Here is a 20,932-nt window from a genome sequence, read left to right as displayed (position 1 = left end):
GAGGCTAAGGCGGGAAAATCACTTGAACCTGGGAGGTGGAGTTTTCTATGAGCCAAGATCATGCTATTGCATCCAGCCTGGGCGACGAATGAAATGCTGTCTCAAAAAAATAAAAAAATTTAAAAAATTAAAAAAAACAAAATCAGAGAGCTAGCCAGGCTTAGTGGCATGTGCCTGTAGTCCCAGCTACTCAAGAGGCAGAGGCAGGAGGATGGCTTGAGCCCGGCAGTTTGAGTCCAGCCTGGATAATATAGCAAGACCCTATTTCTTAAGAAACATATGTAGGGCCAGGTATAGTGGCTCATGTCTGTAATCCCAGCACTTTGGGAGGCCAAGATAGGAGAATTTCTTGAGGCCAGGAGTTCAAGACCAGCCTCGGCAATGTAGCCAGACCCTATCTCTACAAAAAAAAAAAAAAATTAAAAATTAGCTAGGCATGGTGGTGCACACCTGTAGTCCCAGCTACTCAAGAGACTGAGATGGGAGGATCACTTGAGCCCAGGAATTCAAGGTTACAGTGAGCTATGATAGCACCACTATCATACAAGACTTTGTCTCTAAAACAAAAACAAACATTAAAATAAAATTGGAGAGGGCTGGGTGTGATGGCTTATGCCTGTGATCCCAGCACTTTGGGAGGCTGAGGCAGGTGGATCACCTGAGGTCCGGGGTTTGAGAACAGCCTAGCCAACATGACGAAACCTCATCTCTACTAAAAAAATAAATAAATACAAAAATTAGCCAGTCGTGGTGGCACACGCCTGTAGTTCCAGATACTCAGGAGACTGAGGCAGGAGAATCGCTTGAACTCGGGAGGCGGAGGTTGCAGTGAGCCGAAATATCGCCACTGCCCTCCAGCCTGGGCGACAGAGCGAGACCCTGTCTCAAAAAATAATAATAAAATAAAATCGGAGAGTTATCTTAGCCAAATTTTTGACTCCCCTTAAAAAAACCTGATTTGACAAGCCCAAAGGGCTATGATCAAACACACAGGTAGATTCCAGTGACTGTGTGGGAGACAAGGAGGGCTTATGTGCTTCCTTCTCTCTTCTCTGTTAACTCCCTGCCCCTGTTGGCATTTGAGTTTGAGAGCCCCCCTCGTCTGCCGTTCTCATTAGAGGGACCTATGCCACTGCTTCTGAAATAATAAATGAAAACTGCTGGCTCAGTGTGGTGGCTCACACCTGTAATCCCAGCACTTTCGGAGGCCAAGGCGGGCAGATCACGAGGTCAGGAGTTCAAGACCAGCCTGGCCAATATGGTGAAACCCCGTCTCTCCTAAAAATACAAAATTAGCCAGGCATGATAGCGCGTGCCTATAATCCCAGCTACTCAAGAGGCTGAGGCAGGTGCATCACTTCAACCCAGGAGGCAGAGGTTGCGGTGAGCTGAGATCGCGCCACTGCACTGCAACCTGGGCACCAAGAGTGAAACTCCATCTCAAAAATAAAAGAAAACTGCCTCACCCCTAAGGCAGTGGGCCAGTCTCCCTCCCTGCTCAGGTGGGAGGACTTGGAAGAGGCATTTAGGCACAGCGGACCCCAGCTTTCTGAGGGTGTTTGACCCTTTCCTTTAGGGCCCAGGCTTTCAAAACCTAAAGTCTGGGCAGACTCAGGCACCCGCTGAAGCAAAGGGCCGGAATCGTTGGCACTGGCTGTGTCTGTGAGCGGATACAGAATGGAGATCCAAATTTTAAAATAGGCACCCTTGGCCAGGCACTGTGACTCACACCTGTAATCCTGACACTTTGGGAGGCCAAGGCAGGAGGATTGCCTGAAGCCAGGAGTTCAAGACCAGCCTGGGCAACATAGCAAGACCCCCATGTGTACACACAAAAAAACTAAAAATTAGCTGAGCATGATGGTGCTTGCCTGTGGTCCCAGCTACTTAGGAGGCTGAGGCGAGAGGATTACCTGAGCCCAGGAGTTGGAGGCTGTAGTGAGCTATGATCGCACCACTACACTCCAGCCTGGGTGAACGAGTGAGACCCTGTTTCAAAAACTAAAATAAAATGAAATAAAATATGCACACATACCTCCTTGCTAATTTCTCTGTCATCTAATGCGCAGGCAGTGAGGGCACTGGGGTAATTTGAAAGGGAGATTTTTGGACCGGGTGTGGTGGCTCACGCCTATAATCCCAGCACTTTGGGAGGCCGAGGCAGGAGGATCACTTGAGATCAGGAGTTTGAGACCAGCCTGGTCAAATGGTGAATCCCCGTCTCTACCAAAAATACAAAAGTTAGCCAGGCATGGTGGCAGGTGCCTGTAATCCCAGCTATTTGGGAGACTGAGGCAGGAGAATCACTTGAACCCTGGAGGTGGAGGTTGCAGTGAGCCGAGATCGCGCCACTGCACTCCAGCCTGGGCAACAGAGTGAGACTCCATCTCAAAAATAAATAAATAAATAAGGGGGGGGGATTTTTAAATGTGTTCTTTTCCTTTGGAAGAAGAGAGGATGGAGGAACGGAGGTGGACAGGTGACAATGGGATGGGGGCTAGATCCCCAGGAAAATAAACATTCTAGAAGCATCCAGAGCTGGAAGCTTTTTAGTGGGGACACTCAGCAGGTGGGGCCCCTTTCACGGGGTGGACGCTCCCCCACTCCTAGTTGTCTCCCCGCACCCCCACAGTGCCCGGCCAGCCCATGAACCTGCGGGCCGAGGCCAGGTCGGAGACCAGCATCACGCTGTCCTGGAGCCCCCCGCGGCAGGAGAGCATCATCAAGTACGAGCTCCTCTTCCGGGAAAGCGACCACGGCCGGGAGGTGAGGCAGCGCGGGGACGGGCTGGCCTGCCCTGGGCTCCTCCCCGGTGCTCTCTGACGCTGCCCACCCATCTCTCCCCCATCTTTGTCCCTGTGTGTGCTGCGGATTCTGCTCTTCCTGACCCCTTCTGGTTCTCCTGCATCTCTGTCCCTCTGTGCCTTTCCCTCCACGTTTTTCTCCTGTTTTTCTCCTCTGCCGCTGGTGGCCTCTCTCTGGCTCTGTGTGTCCCGGCGTCCCCCTCTCTCTCGCTCTCTGCTTCTCTCTGTGTCTGTCTTCACCGGTGCCTCTGACGCTCACTCTCCATCCCTCCGGGTCTCTGTCTGTCTATGTCTCTGTCTCTCTCTGTCTCTGTTTCTCTTTCTGTCTCTCTTATCTGTTTTTTTCTGTCTCCATCTATCTCCGTCTGTCTCTGTTTCTGTCTCTCTGCCTCTCTTTCTATCTCTGTACCTGTTTCTTCCATCTCTGTCTCTATTTCTGTCTCTATCTCTGTCTATTTCTCTCTCTTCTCTCTTTCTCTGTCCCTGTGTCAATCTCTCTCCCCTCCATTTCTCTGTCTGTCTCTCTCTCCCTCTCTGTTTCTCTCTATTTCTCTTTCTGTCTCTCTCTCCCTATTTCTGTTATCTGTCTCTTTGTTGTCTCTATTTCTCTATTCCTCTGTCTCTGTATCTCTCTCCTGTTTCTGTCTCTCTCCGTATCTCTCCCGTTTCTCTGTCTCTCCCATTTATCTCTGTCCCTCTGCTTTGTTTCTCTGTCTCTATCTTTGTCACCTGTTCATCCATCCATCCATCCGTAATCCATACATTCATACTCTTATAAATTGATATATCCATTTACCCACCCACCTCTCTATTCATCCATCCATCCATCCATCCATCTATAATCCATACATGTACCCATTTATCAATCCACCCACCCATAATGCATGCATTCTGTGTCCCTCTGTCTCTGACTCTCTCTCCCCTGTTTCTCTGTCTCTCTCTCTCCCCCATCCCTCTCTGTCCCTCTCTATCCCACCCTGTCTCTGTTTCTCTCTCTCTCTCTCTCCCCGCCATCCCTCTCTGTCCCTCTCTACCCCACCCTGTCTCTGTTTCTCTCTCTCTCTCTCTCCCCCATCCCTGTCTGCCCCACCCGTCTCTGTTTATCTCTGTCTCTGTCTCTCTCTCTCTCTCTCCCCCCCCCCGTTTCTGTGTCTCTATCTCTCTCTCTCTCTCTCCCCCATCCCTCTCTATCCCCGTCTGCCCCACCCCGTCTCTGTTTGTCTCTCTCTCTGTCTCTCTCCCCTCTGTTTCTCTCTCTCTCCACCGTGTTTCTCTCTGTCTCTCTCTCTTTCTCCCCTCTGTGTTTCTCTCTGCCTCTCTCTCTCCACCGTCCCTCTCTGTCCCTCTCTGCCCTGCCCCCAGGTGGGAAGGACCTTCGACCCGACAACTTCCTACGTGGTGGAGGACCTGAAGCCCAACACGGAGTACGCCTTCCGCCTGGCGGCCCGCTCGCCGCAGGGCCTGGGCGCCTTCACTCCTGTGGTGCGGCAGCGCACGCTGCAGTCCAGTAGGTGTCTCGCGGGGCCGCCCTTCTCTGCGGGGGGGACCACGGCCTGGCGGCAGGCAGCCCCTTGGCGGATGGACCCAGGCGGGGCCTGCTGCAGTGGGTGGGGGGCGCCTCCGGGCCTGTCTCCGCTTTGCTCCCCGACCTCGGATCCATCTACCCGTGCTGTGCCTCAGTTTCCCCATCAGCACAGCGAGGGTCTCAGCACAGGGTTGTCTGAGCCCCTGGGCCTGGTGACCCAGGTTGAGACTCGGGGTCAAGGAGAAGTGGCTGATCTTGGCCCTGGTCTAGGAGAGGTTCTGGGGCCACGCCGCCCGCCTTTCTCCTCTTTCCATCCTGGAGTGGGGGGCTGATGGAAGGGCCATGTGCCCATTTCCCAGGCATTTTGAGGGGTACTGTGAGGCTGTGGTCACAGCTTGCACCCCATCATTCTCAGAGACAGCAAAGGACACAGAGACAAACCCACCTTCCCCATGGGTCTTCCTCCCCTGGGCAGGGAGCCTTGGCTCTCCAGCCCCAGGATGAAGTCCCAGTTCCCGGGGGGTGGAATCGGAGCTACTGCCAGGTTTCGTGGGGGCATGCAGGCCCCCACTCGGGGCTCAGATCTCTGGAGTTCTCTGCTGTGCTGGCCCGGCCTCCCTGTTTCAAGCGACTCACCCTTCACCTGGCACTGTGGGTCACTGCCACCCTCTCTCCCTGACTTCTCCAAGCTCGGGGCTGGACAGGCCACATCTGCCGTCTCCCTACCTCACCCGCCTCCCTGGCTCCGCTCAGCCCAGCTCAGCCCAGCGTGGCCTCCACTGGTGTGGCCTCCACCAGCGTGGTCTCCCTGTCGTGGCCTCCCCCTGCTTCCCCCCTTCCCTCCCCTCACCCAGTCAGTCACGACGTAGCCACCCCAGGCTTTCTTCCGGAATCAGTCACGATGGTCATACCTTCAAGGCCCGCCCTGGGTGTGTGTACACAAGGGCATCTCGGGTCAGTCGAGGGATTAACATCAACTCCAGCTGGGGCATCTGAGCCGCTGGGATTGGGGAGGGTAGGGTGCCTCGGAAACACAACCCCCCGTGCCCCCGTCGGTCCCCTTCCCTCCTTCCTGCTCCCCACAAACCGAGCCGAGCTGAGCACCCGGCGGCTCCAAGGCATCTGGGCGCGTCTGTGTGAGGTGGAGTCAGTGAGGGTGGCCTGTGGCTTGGGCAGCCACCTGAGACCGGCTGTGGTGTCCTGAAGGTGAGTACACACTGGTCTCAAGCAGGTTCACAAAAACGGCCCACCCTGCGTGCCCCCAACCTGCCCCAGCCGCTCTGGGCTGAACGGACATTCCATGGCCCGAATTCGGTCCCGGAAATTCTCCCAAACCACGTGCCACCACCATGCCACGCTGCCCGCGCATGCACATCCACGTCTCTGCACGTGTGCCTTCCCAAGATGTTACGCAGGTTGGGCCGGATTGTGAAGGACGTGACCTCCATGGTCACCTAGAAAGCGGCTTCGGCCCAGCCACGCGAACCTCTGGGGCGGCCCAGGACAGGGAGTTGGGGAGAAGGGACTCCCCGCTTCTTGCCCCAAGACGGGTGGGGCCCAGGAGAACCGACAGCAAAGACTCAGGGCCAGGCGTATCCATCCCCCCAGGGACTGCGGGCTCCTTAGGCTGAACACAGGGTAGGTGCAGGTCAGACCACTCAGCCGTGGGTCTCCGCAGACACCGTGCCACCTTCCTGTCTCCTGCCTGGAACCTCAGTGTGTGCACGCTGGGGGCTGGAGCAGGGCTGCGGGGGCCGCTGGCATCCTGAGACCCACCCAGAGTTCGGTCTGGCCTTGTAGCTCAGCAGTCGGCCGTTCCCTCTCGTAAGAAAGTCTTGTAAGTTAGCAGTTGAAGAGTGGAAGGTAGGTAACGAGACTGGGCGTTTCTGGAAGGAGTCTTTCTTTCTTTTATTATGGTTTTTCTCATCATCATCACCATCACTGTTGTTTCTTATTTTATTATGGTTTCGGTTTTATTTTTTCTCCCCCTTTCTCAGCAAATCCATTCCTTCCGACACATTCCTTGATTGTTTTGTTTTTTTGTTTTTGTTTTTTCCCTGCTCCCTGCCTGATTCCCCCCTGGGCACCTTTGGTTGGTGTGGCTGGTCAAGAAATGGGGAAGGGTTCACTTTGTCTGGTTTTGGAGAAGGGGCCTCTAATGTTTTGCTTTAAGTGAGGCCAGAGGGTCTCTCTAGTTGAAGTAAGCTGTTGCGGGGGCCTCTGCAGTCTCTGGCAGCCCAGTGTCTTTGAGGACAGGATTCATCTCTGGGTTCCAGATACTAGCAGGATAGTGTCCGTAGTAAGTACTCAGTAAACACGTGCTCAGCCACCAAGCAAGCTGCTCTGATGGTGAGGATTTCTAATGCTCTCACCACAAGCAAGGCCAGTAATCTCTCTGGGCCTCCCTCCAGGAGATGTAGATTCTAAACTCATGGGCACTTGGGAGAATGTGGCTCCCGCCATACCCAACCAGCACAAGGCTGAGATCTGAGCTCCCAACCTCAAACCAAGCCAGCCTGTGAACCACGGCCAAGTCTGGGTTCCAGTCCTGGCTCTGCCACCTCATAACTTCTTGCCCCTGGGCAGGTAGCTTGCTGTTTCTGAGCCTTGGTTTCCTCACCTGTAAAATGGGCTGCACTTCTGGCTTTTCGGCAAGATTGAGAGGTGATATGCAAAATAATGAAAAGCTTCCAGGGTGGGGTCTGGTCACAGTCGGTACACAACCAATGACTGTAGAAAGCCTAACAGACAAAGACTTTGGAATCTGGTTTCCCCACTGTTGACATGGGGTGGCAGGTGGGGAGTGAGAGTTCTGACCACCTGAGGGATTGTGAGAATTAAATGAGATAGTGCGTGCATTAAATGAGATAATGCATGCAACGTGGGCTTAGGTGCTGCACCTGCAGTAGGCGTGCAGAGAATGAAGCTTATTGTCACTAATGCGCTCAGCACAGCATCTGGCCATAGTAGGCACGCAACACATAGATACTTACTGATTCATACGCCTTTAACACAGAGTCAGTTCCCCTTAATATGCGGGAACTCTCACTGTAATTTAGCAAAGACCTTAACATACTGCCTGGCACACAGTAGGTGCCCCACTAATGCAGCCACTGTTTTAATCTACATATGGATTGGCACAGTGCTGGGCACCTAGTTGGCACTCAGTAAATGGAAGCTGTTAGCAGTTTATATCAAGCTTAGCCTAGTGTCAGGCGCACAGTAGGTACTCAAAACATGGGTGGCAACAATTACTGTTCTGCAAACATCTTGGCACAATGCCTGGCGCACAGTATGTGCTCAATAAGTGGCACTTGCTATAAAGAGGCAGCCTAAGTGTGAGGCACATAGTAGGTGTTCAGATGGGCACTATTATCACTTTGAAAGGGTGTAGGATAGAGTTGGTTACAGTTTTTACTGAAAACATTCACCTATTTGCAAAGCCCTTGGCACAGTGTGTGCAAATAGTAGGTGCTCAATAAATAAGAACTATTACTATTTTTCTATAAGGTATTTAGTGCAATGCCTGGCACACGGTAGATGCTTAATATGCCAGGTGCTATTACAGTTATCCAGTAAAGCCCTTAGCACAATGCTTGGCACACAGTAGGTGCTTAAAAAATGAAAATTATTAACATTGCATAAGGCCCTTAGTAGAGTTGCCTAATACATAGTAGGTGCTTAATGTATGGAAACTTACTGTTTTTCAATAAACCCCAGCACAGTACCTGGCACACAATAGGTGCTTAATATGTGGTGACGACTACTGTTTTCTGATGAAGTCTTTAACACAGTGCCTGGTACACAGTAGGAGCTTAATACATGGGGACTATTAACTGTTTTCTGATGAAGCCTTTAATACAGTGCCTGGTGCGCAGTAGGGGCTTAATACATGGGGACTATTAACTTTTCTGATAAAGCCCTTAGCACAGTGCCTGGCACACAGTAGGGGCTTAATATGCAGGGACTACTGTTTTCTGAGAGCCTTTAGCACAGTGCCTGGCACATAGTAGGTGCTGCTTAAATGACAACTGCTGTTTTTCTCTTCAGAGAGCTATTACCATACCCAGTCCATGGTGGAGCTCAATAAATGAGACTCGCCGTGGATGGGCTCAGTAGTGGATTTAGTGTGGTGCCAGGTGCATAGTCGGGACTAAACACAGGAGTGCTGTGATCTTTAAAGATTTTGGCACACAGCAGGTGCTCAATATGAGCTATGAAGTCCTGAGCCTGGTACCTGACACCAGTAGGTGTCCAATAAACAGGCACTTTCATTATTATTTGATAAAGCCCTTGACATTCTATCTAGCACACAGTAGGTGCTCAAGACATGGGCATTATTTTTAAGTGAGGCCAATTGGATGGCCCTAGTTGAAGTAAGCCTTTGGGATGGGCTTTAGGTCCCTGGTAGCACAAGTGTTCAGTAAATAAATGCTTTTACTATAAGAAAATTTTTACCATATTTTCCATAAATTATTATGAAGCCCTTGGCACCGTGTCTGACCTACAGTAGGTGGCCGTAAATAAGTGCATTTGCTGTTATTGTATGAAGCCCTTGGCATGATGCCTGGCACATGGTAGGTACCTAATGGGGCTTCTATTGCTGTTGCCTGGCACATAGTAAGTGTGACATAGGGTTTTGTGTTTTTTTGGGGGGGAGATGGAGTCTTGCCCTGTTGCTCAGGCTGGAGTGCAGTGACACGATCTTGGCTCACAGCAACCTCTGCCTCCTGGGTTCAAGTTATTCTCCTGCCTCAGCCTTCTGAGTAGCTGGGATTACAGGCTCCCGCCACCACGCCCAGCTAGTTTTTTGTATCTTTAGTAGAGATGGGGTTTCACCATGTTGGCCAGGCTGATTTCGAACTCCTGACCTCATGATCTACCCACCTCGGCCTCTCAAAGTGCTGGGATTACAGGCGTGAGCCACTGCGCCCGGCCACGATTCTTTTGCTACTATTCTATGAAGCCCTTGGCACAATGCTTGACACACAGTATAGGTGCCTGATAAGTGGAACTTCTGTTGCTGTTCCCCTTAGCATGATGCGTGGCATGTAGTAGGTACTCAGTAAATAGATGCTCTATTATTTTGTGAAGCCCTTGGTGCTGGCACATAGTAGGTGCCTAATAAATGGAGCTTGTTGCTGTTCTCCTTGGCACGGTGCCTGGGACATAGTAGGTAGTTAATAGATGGAGCTTCTGTTGCTGTTCCCTTTGGCATGGTGCGCAGCACATAGTAGATGTTCAGTAAATAAATGTTTTTACTATTTATTTTGTGAAGCCCTTGGTGCTGGCACATAGTAGGTGCCTAATAAATAGAACTTCTGTTGCTGTTCCCCTTGCCACGGTGCCTGGCACATAGGTGTTCGTCATAGATTATTTTGTTATTCTGTGAAGCCCTTAGCACAATGCTTAACACATAGTAGGTGCCTAATAATTGGAGCTTCTGTTGCTCCCCTTGGCATGGTGCCTGGCACATAGTAGGTGCTTAATAAATGGAGCTTCTGTTGCTGATCCCCTTGGCATGGTGCCTGGCACTTAGTAGGTGCTTAATAAATGGAGCTTGTTGCTGCTCCCCTTGGCATGGTGCCTGGCACATAGTAGGTGCTTAATAAATGGAGCTTCTGTTGCCACTCCCCTTGGCATGGTGCCTGGCACATAGTAGGTGTTCAGTAGATGCTTTTACTATTTTGTGAAGCCCTTGGCGCTGGCACATAGTAGGTGCCTCATAGAGCTCTGTTGCTGTTCCCCTTGCCACGGTGCCTGGCACATAGGTATTCAACATAGATTATTTTGTTATTCTGTGAAGCCCTTAACACAATGCTTGACACATAGTAGGTGCCTAATAATTGGAGCGTCTGTTGCTGCTCCCCTTGGCATGGTGCCTGGCACACAGTAGGTACTTAATGGAGCTTCTGTTGCCGCTCCCCTTGGCATGGCGCCTGGCACATAGTAGGTGTTCAGTAAACAGATGCTTTTACTATTTTGTGAAGCCCTTGGTGCTGGCACATAGTAGGTGCCTAAGAGATCTGTTGCTGTTGCCCTTGGCACAGTGCCTGGCACATAGTAGGTGTTTGGCATATAGATTATTTTGCTATCATTCTATGAAGTCCTTAGCACAATGCCTGACACATAGTAGGTGCCTAATAATTGGAGCTTCTATGGCTATTCCCCTTGGCATGGTGCCTGGCACAATGTGCCTAACGAATGGAGCTTCTGTTGCCATTCCCCTCGGCATGGTGCCTGGCACATAATAGGTGCCTAGTAAATGGAGCGTCTATTGCCATTCCCCTTAGCATGGTGCTTGGCACATAGTAGGTATTCAATAAATAGATGCTTTTACTATTTTCTGAAGCCCTTGGTGCTGGCACATAGTAGGTGCCTAATAGAGCTTCTGTTGCCATTCCCCTTGGCACAGTGTCTGGCACATAGTAGGTGCCTAATGGAGCTTCTGTTGCTGTTCCCCTTGGCACAGTGCCTGGCACATAATAAGCACTTAATAAATGGAGCTTCTATTGCTTTTCCCCTATTGGCACATAGGTGTTCAATAAATAGATGCTTTACTATTATTTTGTGAAGCCCTTGGTGCTGGCACATAGTAGGTACCTAATAAATGGAGCTTCTGTTGCTGTTCCCCTTGGCATGGTGCCTGGCACATAGATGTTCAACAAATAAATGCTTTTACTATTTTCTGAAGCCCTTGCTGCTGGCACATAGTAGGTGCCTAATAAATGGAGCTCCTGTTGCTATCCCCGTTGGCACAATGCCCAGCACATAGTAGGTGCCTAATAAAAAGGGCTTCTATTGCTATTCCCCCATCCAGTTTCTGGCATGGGGACCGTAGCTGTCCAGTGCCTAAGACCTACTGTGCGCCACGTAGGTGCAGCCTGGTGAGCACAGGGTTCTTGGCCAGCCCTCCCAGCCCCATCCCACCTGCCCGCCCATCCACCCGCCCATCCCACCTTTGGTTGACACCCGCTTCTTTTGGGTTCGACTTCTCTTTGGTTTGGTTCTGTTTTGTTTGTTATCATCTTCTTTTTTATTTTCTCTTTCCCATCTTTTGTTTCCCCGCCCCCCTCCCCACCCATCCCACCTCCCTTCCCCACCCCCCTACGTTCTCCCCCCCTCCAATAGAACCGTCAGCCCCCCCTCAAGACGTTAAATGTGTCAGCGTGCGCTCCACGGCCATTTTGGTAAGTTGGCGCCCGCCGCCGCCGGAAACGCACAACGGGGCCCTGGTGGGCTACAGCGTCCGCTACCGACCGCTGGGCTCAGAGGACCCGGAACCCAAGGAGGTGAACGGCATCCCCCCGACCACCACTCAGATCCTGCTGGAGGCCTTGGAGAAGTGGACCCAGTACCGCATCACGACTGTCGCTCACACAGAGGTGGGACCAGGGCCCGAGAGCTCGCCCGTGGTCGTCCGCACCGACGAGGATGGTAAGTACCTGCCCCAGGCCCGGGAACCCCCGCAGGCCCCAGCCCGGCCCCCGCCTCGAAGCCTTCCATCTGGAAACCTGGGCTGGTGGTCAAAGGGCAGAAGCCTCACTCGGAGGAAGCCGGGAAGGAAGCAGCCTCCCCAAGAAACCCGGGGCTCCTTGACCTTGGAATTGGCGATTCTAGACGTGGGCGGACTTAGCTCTGCAGCGTCTGCTCCCAGAGCCTTGAGCCTGGACAGTTTCGCTGGCTGCCCTCTATTTTGGTGGAACAGTGGAAACTTTTGGAAATGGGGTGGAGGAAGCAGCAAATAGCACCTGCAATAACCATGGTTAAGCAGCTCCCCGGGTGGATAGAGACCAGTTTGTGTAGCATTGGCCAGTTTCCGTGGTGTAAGTGTTCCCGTCCTGGCCCATTTCAAGTCAGCAAGTTTGAAGCTGGAAAGCAAGGCAGTGGTCCTAGCTTGGAGTCACATGGTCAAAGTCTAGATCATGGAGAGAAATGACAGACACCTTTCCCAATAAAATTGCAACTTCTCAGCCAAGCACAGTGGCTCATGCCTGTAACCCCAGCACTCTGAGATGCCAAGGCAGGAGGATCATGAGTCTTGGAGTTTGAGACCAGCCTAGGCAACATAGTGAGACCCCGTTCCTCCAAAAAAATTTTTTTTAAAACATAGCCAAGCATGGTGGCATGCACCTGCAGTCCCAGCTACTCAAGCAGCTGAGGTGGGGGGACTGCTGAGCATAGCCGTTCGAGGCTGCAGTGAGCTATGATCGTACCCCTGCACTCCAGCCTGGGTGACAGAGTGAGACCCCATCTCTACAAAAAATATTAGCTGAGTATGGTGGCACAGGCCTGTCATTGTAGCTACTTGGGCGGCTGAGGTGGGAGGATCGCTTAAGCCCAGGAGTTCAAGGCTGCAGTGAGCTGTGATCCTGCCAGTGCATTCCAGCCTAGGTGACAGAGTAAGAGAACCTGTCTCAAAGAATTGCAGCCTGTTGGTCCTGGGAACCTGGTTTTTTTTTTTCTGAGTCATTTGCCTGAAACTTTCGTTGGACAGCCCCATTATGTGCTAAGCTCAGAGAAGAAATGAAGCAGCTCTTCTTTATGCCAAACCCTGGGGTGGGTGAAAAAGATACTGAGTGCCAAGTGGGCCACCTGCCTGCTTGGGTATTTAGGAGCATACAGCTGGACTGCCTGGTGCAAATCCTGGCTTTGCCTCTTGCTAAGGCTGTGATCACAGAATCAAATCTCTGGGATTCAGTTTCCCCAAATGTAAAATGAGAATGGCAGGACACCCAATCTTGCACGATTATGATGAGGATGGAAGCAGTGTAGGGCGAAGAAGAGGGTGTCTGGAGGCCCTGGGAAGGTGGTTTAGACTCTGGGGGGCAGCCTGGGTCCACGGGGCGCACCCTCAGGGGCCCCTCCCAGGACTGTGGGGGGTATGAAGGAGGCCATGTCCTCCCGCCCGGTGGTGAGCGCTAAGGGCGCCCAGTTATTCACCGGCAGCCACTCGGCATCCTGGAATCGGACAGTGGCACTGCCCGGGGCAGGGCCGGGCGCCCTGGTAACGGTCCCGCCCGCCCCTCCCCTCCCCTCCCGCCCGCCAGTGCCCAGCGCGCCGCCGCGGAAGGTGGAGGCGGAGGCGCTCAACGCCACGGCCATCCGCGTGCTGTGGCGCTCGCCCGCGCCCGGCCGGCAGCACGGCCAGATCCGCGGCTACCAGGTCCACTACGTGCGCATGGAGGGCGCCGAGGCCCGCGGGCCGCCGCGCATCAAGGACGTCATGTTGGCCGATGCCCAGGTGGGCGGGGGGCCGGGGACGGGCCGGGGACGGGCTCCGGGCGGGGGCGGGCCCCTGCGCTCCCCCGCGCACCCCCCACCTTTGCTTCTCTTTCTCCATCTCTTTCTCCATCTCTGGCCTCCCCCGCTCACCTCCCTCCTCTCTCCCTTGCCGCCTCCTCCCGCGCTCAGTGGGAGACGGATGACACGGCCGAATATGTAAGTAGCGCCCCTGGCCACCCACCCACTACTGTGCGCTTCCCGCGGGCCGTCTCGTGCTTGTGACTCCTGCTCGCTCCTTATTATCAGTAGTAAAACGGTCTCCTCCTCTGGGCCCTCCCGTGCGCCCTTCGCGCCCCCATTACCTCTTGGAGCGCCCAGCCTCGGTGTTTGCCCCAGGGAAATGGGATACTCTGACCACCGTGCACCCCAGGGTGCAGACCCAAGGGGTGGCTGGAGCACCAGGACCTGAGGGTCATCCCTGAACCCTCTCACCCTAATGGCTCCTGACGTTGGCGGGGATCAGGCCTCCTGGGTCCTTCCCCTGCCCTTAGTCGTTCCTCCTGTGAGTATGTCTCCTCTCCTGTTAGACCCAGCCCCAGCCTTTAATGACGCTCAATTCAGCCCTATCTGACCTGGAAATGCCTCTCTCTGGACATGCTGTCCTCTTCATTCTGGCCCCGGGGTGATGAGAGGTGTCAGCAGGGCCTGAGTGGGGAAGGATATCTGTGATACCCTGGTTACAACCCCACAGTGCTTTAAACCAGAGAGGAATTGCTGTGTGACTTTGGGCAAGTAGCTGCCCTCTCTGGGCTATCTCCCTGCCCCGAAAACGGGAGCACCAGCCTCTGCTGAGAACCCCAAGCCTGATATTAAATTGGCACTGGTCCTTTGGCTGGGCATGGTAGCTCATGCCTGTAATCCCAGCACTTTGGGAAGTCGAGGCAGGTAGATCACCTGAGGTCAGGAGTTCAAGACCAGCTGGGCCAACAGGGCCAAACCCCATCTCTACTAATAATAGAAAACATTAGCCTGGTGTGGTGGTGGGCGCCTGTAATTCCACCTACTCAGGAGGCTGAGGCAGGAGAATCATTTGAACCCGGGAGGCGGAGATTGCAGTGAGCCAAAATGGCGCCACTGCAGTCCGGCCTGGTCAACAGAGGGAGATCCTGTCTCTATTTTTTTTTTTTTTTTTGAGATGGAGTCTCACTCTATTACCCAGGCTGGAGTGCAGCGGCACCATCTCGGCTCACTGCAACCTCCACTTCCTGGGTTCAAGCTGCCCTCCTGCCTCAGCCTCCCAAGTAGCTGGGATTACAGGCACGAGCCACTGGGCCTGGCTGACCCCGTCTCTAATAACCAAACAGGCACTGGTCCCACATGCTCCGATGCCTCCCGTCTCTCACCCACACTGGATCTAGAGGGAATGTGCCCACCTGGGTTCCAACCCTGCTCTTCCCGCAGAGACCCTGGGAGGGATGGACTGTGAGGCTCAGGGGCAGGAGACCCTGTTTGTGCATCCCCATCACCCCTCATTGTCCCCCTGGCCTGGGTCCACCCTACCGTTCCCAGGCATGTCAGCCTGTGCTAAGGGGATTGTGTGCTTGCAGACACGGGAACACATGATGCTGTGAGCATGTGCGCAGGTGTTATACAAGTCCGTGTGCTCAGGAGTGTTCTGTGCTGTCATTCATTGTACGAGTAGTCATTTATTGAGCACCTACTATATGCTAGATGCCGAGGATGTGGTAGTGACAAGAGCTCCTCCTCCCTAACAATCATACTCTAGTGAGAGGGATGTTAAATCAGAACAAAACACACATTGGCTGGGCATGGTGGCTCACGCCTATAATCCCAGCACTTCAGGAGGCTGAGGCGGGCAGATCAGCCGAGGTCAGGAGTTCGAGACCAGCCTGACCAACATAGTGAAACCCTGTCTGTACTAAAAATGCAAAATTAGCCAGGCGTGGTGGCGCATGCCTGTAATCCCAGCTGCTTGGGAGCCTGAGGCAGGATAATTGCTTGAACCGAGGAGGCAGAGATTGCAGTGAGCCGAGACCATGCCATTGCACTCCAGCCTGGGCAACAAGAGCGAAATTCTATCTCAAAAAACAAAAACAAACAAAAAAATGGTTACAGCTGTGGTGAGGATGGGGTTTAGATGGTGAGATAAATGTTTAAAAATCAGCTCTCAGCCAGGCACAGTGGCTCGTGCCTGTAATCCCAGCACTTTGGGAGGCAGAGGCAGGTAGGAATTTAAGACCAGCCTGGGCAACATGGTAAGATCCCATCTCTACAAAAAATATAATCATTAGCCAGGCGTGTGGGGGGTGCACGTCTGTATTCCCAGCTACTTGGGAGGCTGAGGCGGGAGGATCGCTTGAGCCCAGGAGGTCGAGGCTATAGTGAGCTATGATTACACACTGCGCTCCAGCCTGGGCAACAGAGTGAGACCCTGTCTCAATAAGAGATAAAAGTAAAAATCAGCTCTCTGGGTGGGCAGAAGGGGGCGGTCCTATTTTGTAGCATTTGACCATTTCCGTGGTGTAAATACTTCCCACCATGTCAATCTCAAGCTACCTGGGAGGTGCGTAGCTCATCATCGTGTATTTCTACTCTACAGATGCAATAGATGAGATGATCTCAAAGCAGTAACCTTACAGATACCCAAAGAGATAAAAGAAACCATATTGCAATAGCTAGAAAGGGTGGGTTTGCTTTATTTATTGCCTTTGCTTTCAATGTAACTTAGTTGATTGTAACTTTACACAGTTTATTTATTTTTGAGACAGAGTCTCGCTCTGTCACCCAGACTGGAGTACAGTGGCACCATGTTGGCTCACTGCAATCTCCGACTCCTGGGTTCAAATGATCCACCTGCCTCAGCCACCTGAGTAGCTGGGACTACAGGCGTGGGCCACCACGCCTGGCTTTTTTTTGTTGTTGTTTTTTTAGGTATTTTTAGTAGAAACAAGGTTTCTCCACGTCGGCTATGCTGGTTTCAAACTCCTAACCTCAAGTGATCCTCCTGCCTTGGCCTCCCAAAGTGCTGGAATTACAGGCATCAGCCACTGCGCCCAGCTTTATACAGTTTAACTTTTAATAACAGCTCTGCTTCATAAGTGGCTCACAAAATTCCTGAAAATTTAAGCAGTTGGTACAGGACACCTCCAGCACACCAGTGGGTGTAGAGGCAGAGGGGAAGGCCAGCGCCAAAGGGCCTGAGGCAGGCTGTGCCTGGTGCATTGGAGGAACAGCAAGGAGAACCCTTTGTGGGCCACAGGGAAGACTTGGGCTTTGACCCCCAGAGGGGTGGGAGCCATGGAGGGCTGTGGGGAGAGCAGGGACGGGCCCTGACTCCAGTGCTCACAGGCGCCCTCTGGCTGCTGTGGGGAGGACAGACTGTCAGGGGTGATGGCGGGAGTGAGGGGAGCAGAGCAGAGAGGACCCAGTTGGTCCTGGCAAGTGACAGTGGGCTGGGTTGTTGCATGTACCCTCTGAGCATGGCCATGCCACGTGTCTTGGTCTCTGCATGAGCTTGTGTGCACGTCTCCACCCGTGTTCCGGGCCCTGCATTCTCCTTGCTTGATCTCAGCACAGGGAGTCAGGGTGGGCAGGGCTGCTCCCAGCCCCAGCCATGGTGCTGACCCCCAGCCCTGCCCGCAGGAGATGGTCATCACAAACCTGCAGCCTGAGACCGCGTACTCCATCACGGTAGCCGCCTACACCATGAAGGGCGATGGCGCTCGCAGCAAACCCAAGGTGGTTGTGACCAAGGGAGCAGGTATGCGACCCCCCCCCCCCCCCCCCACTGGCACCAGAGCGTGCCTCCAGAGTCCTTGAGCTCCCAAGGGCGGGCAGAGGGTGCACCAGGCAGTAGGAACAGTGAGACAGGTGTGAGGGCTGGTCAGGCGGGTGTCCAGGGCCCAGCATGGCCCCCCCACCCCTGCCTCCTTTGTCACTCACTTCCTGCCCCCCACCAGACAGAAACAGTTAACAGCCACCTCTGACCCCTTTGTCCTCTCAGCCTTTACTTGGGCCGTTCCCTCTGCCAGAATACCCTTTCTCCTGCTGGTTGGCTCCTCCTCTGCCTTTAGGTCTCAGCTCAAGGTACACCTCCCTTAGAAAGCCTTCCCTGATTGCCTCATCCCACAATCTTGGTCCTTCTGGGCCCCCTAGTCCCCTGTGCTTCCACCATCCGGGCTCTGATCGCCCCGGCTTGGTGGTTATTTCACGGTGGTACACCTGTCTTCCCCCACAGGCACCAGGAAGCCACCTTTCTGTTGGTGGTCCTGACTCAGTTTCCCCTTCTAGCCCCTCCATTGTCCCTTCCATCATCCCCAAGGGGCTGGCTTTTTTTGCCAGCCAAAATGGAGCTGAATTAAGAAAAAGAGACTGCTGTGAAGATGTGAGGGGAGGGTACACCGGGCAGAGGGCACGGCCCAGAGGAAAACTCGGGGAGTGGAGTGGAGGGAGCGGACGGAACAAGCTCTGGGTTTTTAGGAGCAATCAGCGGGCTTCTGTGGCTTCCATCCCAGTCCCCACACCTACCCTCTCCTTGGGGACCCTTGTAGCCACACCACTGACTGTGTACCCCACCTTTCAGGCCTCCCAGCTGGACACGGCGCCTGTCCTTGTCCACACTATTCCCTTCGCCCACCTTGTCTGCATCCTCCAGTATCTAGCTCTAATGCCACCTCCTCCAGGCAGCCTCCTGTGATCTCTCCCTCCCTTCTTTTAGCCAGCAGGGCATTTCCCTCCTCTCTCAGGGACATTGTATTAGAGCTGTGTTTCCTAAGCAGAACCCACTGCATACACTGCTCTCCCCACCACCCTAGGTATTCATAACAGTCCATTAAAGGCCCTGATAAGTCCTGCAATAGAGAAGTCCATTTTCATGTATACAGCCCAGCTTTCCCCCTTCTTTGCCTGACCCTGTAACCTGTCTCAGCACGAGCAGGGGCGGGATTTTGGATGTCTTTATGTCCCATGGGTATTGGGCAGGTGCCTGAGCAAGGGCCAAATAAACAAGGCAGGAGATGGCTGCCTTATTAATGGAAGGAGGAGGACCTGCTGCAGCACCTATCAATGTTTTCCTTTACTGGGTCTCTGAGTCCTCACTTCCTCACTGTGCCTTATGTGCCCCTAGCCCAGTGCCAGCTCTGCACCTTTACATGGGCCATTCCCGCTTCCTGGAGCACGATTCCCCCAGATCTTCTCGTGGTTCCCCTCTTTCTTCCTTCAAGTCTTTGTTTCTTAAGTGAGGCTTTCTTGAGACGCCGAGACCTTTTTTTTTTTTTAAAGACAGAGTCTTGCTCTGTCACCCAGGCTGGAGTGCAGTGATGCGATCTCAGCTCCGTGCAATCTCCACCTCCCCGGTTCAAGTGATTCTCCTGCCTCAGCCTCCTGAGTAGCTGAGATTACAGGCATGCGCTACCACACCCGGCTAATTTTTGTATTTTTAGTAGAGACCGGGTTTCACCATGTTGGCCAGGCTGGTCTCAAACTCCTGACCTGAAATGACCTGCTCATCTCAGCCTCCCAAAGTGCTGGGATTACTGACAGACATGAGCCACTGCACCCAGCCTTGAGATCCACTTTTAAAAATCACAACCCCAGGCTGGGCGCAGTGGCTCACGCCTGTAATCCCATGACTTTGGAAGGCTGAGGCAGGTGGATCACCTGAGGTCAGGAGTTCAAGACCAGCCTGGCCAATATGACGAAACCCCGTCTCTACTAAAAATACAAAATTACCCGGGTGTGGTGGTGCATGCCTATAATCCCAGCTGCTCAGGAGGCTGAGGCAGGAGAATGCTGAATCCAGGAGGCGGAGCTTGTAGTGAGCCAAGATGGGGCTACTGCACTTCAGCCTGGGAGAGAGAGCAAGATTCTGTCTCAAATAAATAAATAACCCCAGCTGGGTGCAGTGGCCTATAATCCTAGCACTCTGGGAGGCCGAGGCAGGAAGCTCACTTGAGCCCAGGAGTTCGAGGCTGCAGTGAGCCGTGATCTCACCATTGCACTCCAGGCTGGGCGACAGAGCAAGGCCCCCAACTCAAAAAAATATATATTAAAGGAAAAGAATTAAAAATACTACCCCACCTTGTGCCCCTGGGCTGGCAGATGGTGCTGGGACCCTGATACCTGCCCCCTATCCCTGCAGTGCTGGGCCGCCCAACCCTGTCGGTGCAGCAGACCCCTGAGGGCAGCCTCCTAGCACGCTGGGAGCCCCCCGCCGGCACCGCGGAGGACCAGGTGCTGGGCTACCGCCTGCAGTTTGGCCGCGAGGACTCCACGCCCCTGGCCACCCTGGAGTTCCCGCCCTCCGAGGACCGCTACACGGCGTCAGGCGTGCACAAGGGGGCCACGTATGTGTTCCGGCTGGCGGCCCGGAGCCGCGGCGGCCTGGGCGAGGAGGCAGCCGAGGTCCTGAGCATCCCAGAGGACACGCCCCGTGGCCACCCGCAGATCCTGGAGGCGGCCGGCAACGCCTCGGCCGGGACCGTCCTTCTCCGCTGGCTGCCACCCGTGCCCGCCGAGCGCAACGGGGCCATCGTCAAGTACACGGTGGCCGTGCGGGAGGCCGGCGCCCTGGGCCCTGCCCGAGAGACCGAGCTGCCGGCGGCGGCTGAGCCGGGCGCGGAGAACGCGCTCACGCTGCAGGGCCTGAAGCCCGACACGGCCTATGACCTCCAAGTGCGAGCCCACACGCGCCGGGGCCCTGGCCCCTTCAGCCCCCCCGTCCGCTACCGGACGTTCCTGCGGGACCAAGGTAGGCGCGCGGCGACCCCTGCACCAGAGCCGGACCGGGCCTCGCGCCCACCCCCACCCCAGCCCCCTCCCTCTCCCCTGCCCAGGTAAGTGGTCACTTTTCTGCTTCCTCGTGGTCACTCAAGGCAAGTCCGGACCCCGAGGCTCCGGCGTTGGCAAAGGTGGGACGTGCCTCGGTGGCACCACCGCTCCCCACCGCCCCCTCCCTTGCTCCCCTCCCCCCCTCTTCCTCCTCCTCCACCTTCTCTCTGCAGCTTCTGCAGCCGCGCCGTCTCCCGAAGCAGGGACTTGGGACAGGACAGGGCAGGGCCGGGCCAGGGCCAGGCAGGAAGGCCGTGGGCATGGGCACAGCGGACGACAGGGAGCGCCTGGGCCGCCCCACCCCACCCCGCTTCACACCGCCTGGTGCCAGGCACTCACGGGGCCTCTCTTCTGCTCTCTCCCTGCTCGGCCACCTCCCTGGCAGTCTCGCCCAAGAACTTCAAGGTGAAAATGATCATGAAGACATCGGTTCTGCTCAGCTGGGAGTTCCCTGACAACTACAACTCGCCCACGCCGTACAAGGTGCGACTGCCCAGCCAGCAGGCAGATAGGCAGATAGGCAGGCAGG

General features: G+C 54.3%; 1 protein-coding gene across 4 annotated transcripts in view; it reads left to right on the top strand.

The window, feature by feature from the left end:
* The window catches only part of PTPRS (protein tyrosine phosphatase, receptor type S), a 140,439-nt gene that overhangs the window by 102,074 nt on the left and 17,433 nt on the right, over positions 1 to 20,932 (top strand). For 2 of the 4 annotated variants that reach the window (XM_025367199.1, XM_025367198.1), the window contains 3 exons: positions 2,633 to 2,766; positions 4,167 to 4,311; positions 20,789 to 20,886. In XM_025367199.1, coding sequence (XP_025222984.1) covers positions 2,633 to 2,766; positions 4,167 to 4,311; positions 20,789 to 20,886 — 377 coding nt within the window. Of the gene's footprint in view, positions 1 to 2,632; positions 2,767 to 4,166; positions 4,312 to 11,460; positions 11,767 to 13,379; positions 13,574 to 13,743; positions 13,771 to 17,217; positions 17,336 to 19,714; positions 20,324 to 20,788; positions 20,887 to 20,932 lie in introns of all 4 variants that reach the window. The other 2 variants (XM_025367196.1, XM_025367197.1) reach the window with 2 other exon arrangements.

Source organism: Theropithecus gelada, chromosome 19 (genome assembly GCF_003255815.1).
Source record: "Theropithecus gelada isolate Dixy chromosome 19, Tgel_1.0, whole genome shotgun sequence".
Lineage (NCBI taxonomy): Eukaryota > Metazoa > Chordata > Mammalia > Primates > Cercopithecidae > Theropithecus > Theropithecus gelada.
Note: the sequence above shows the minus strand (reverse complement) of the source record. Positions and strands in the feature narration are given on the sequence as shown.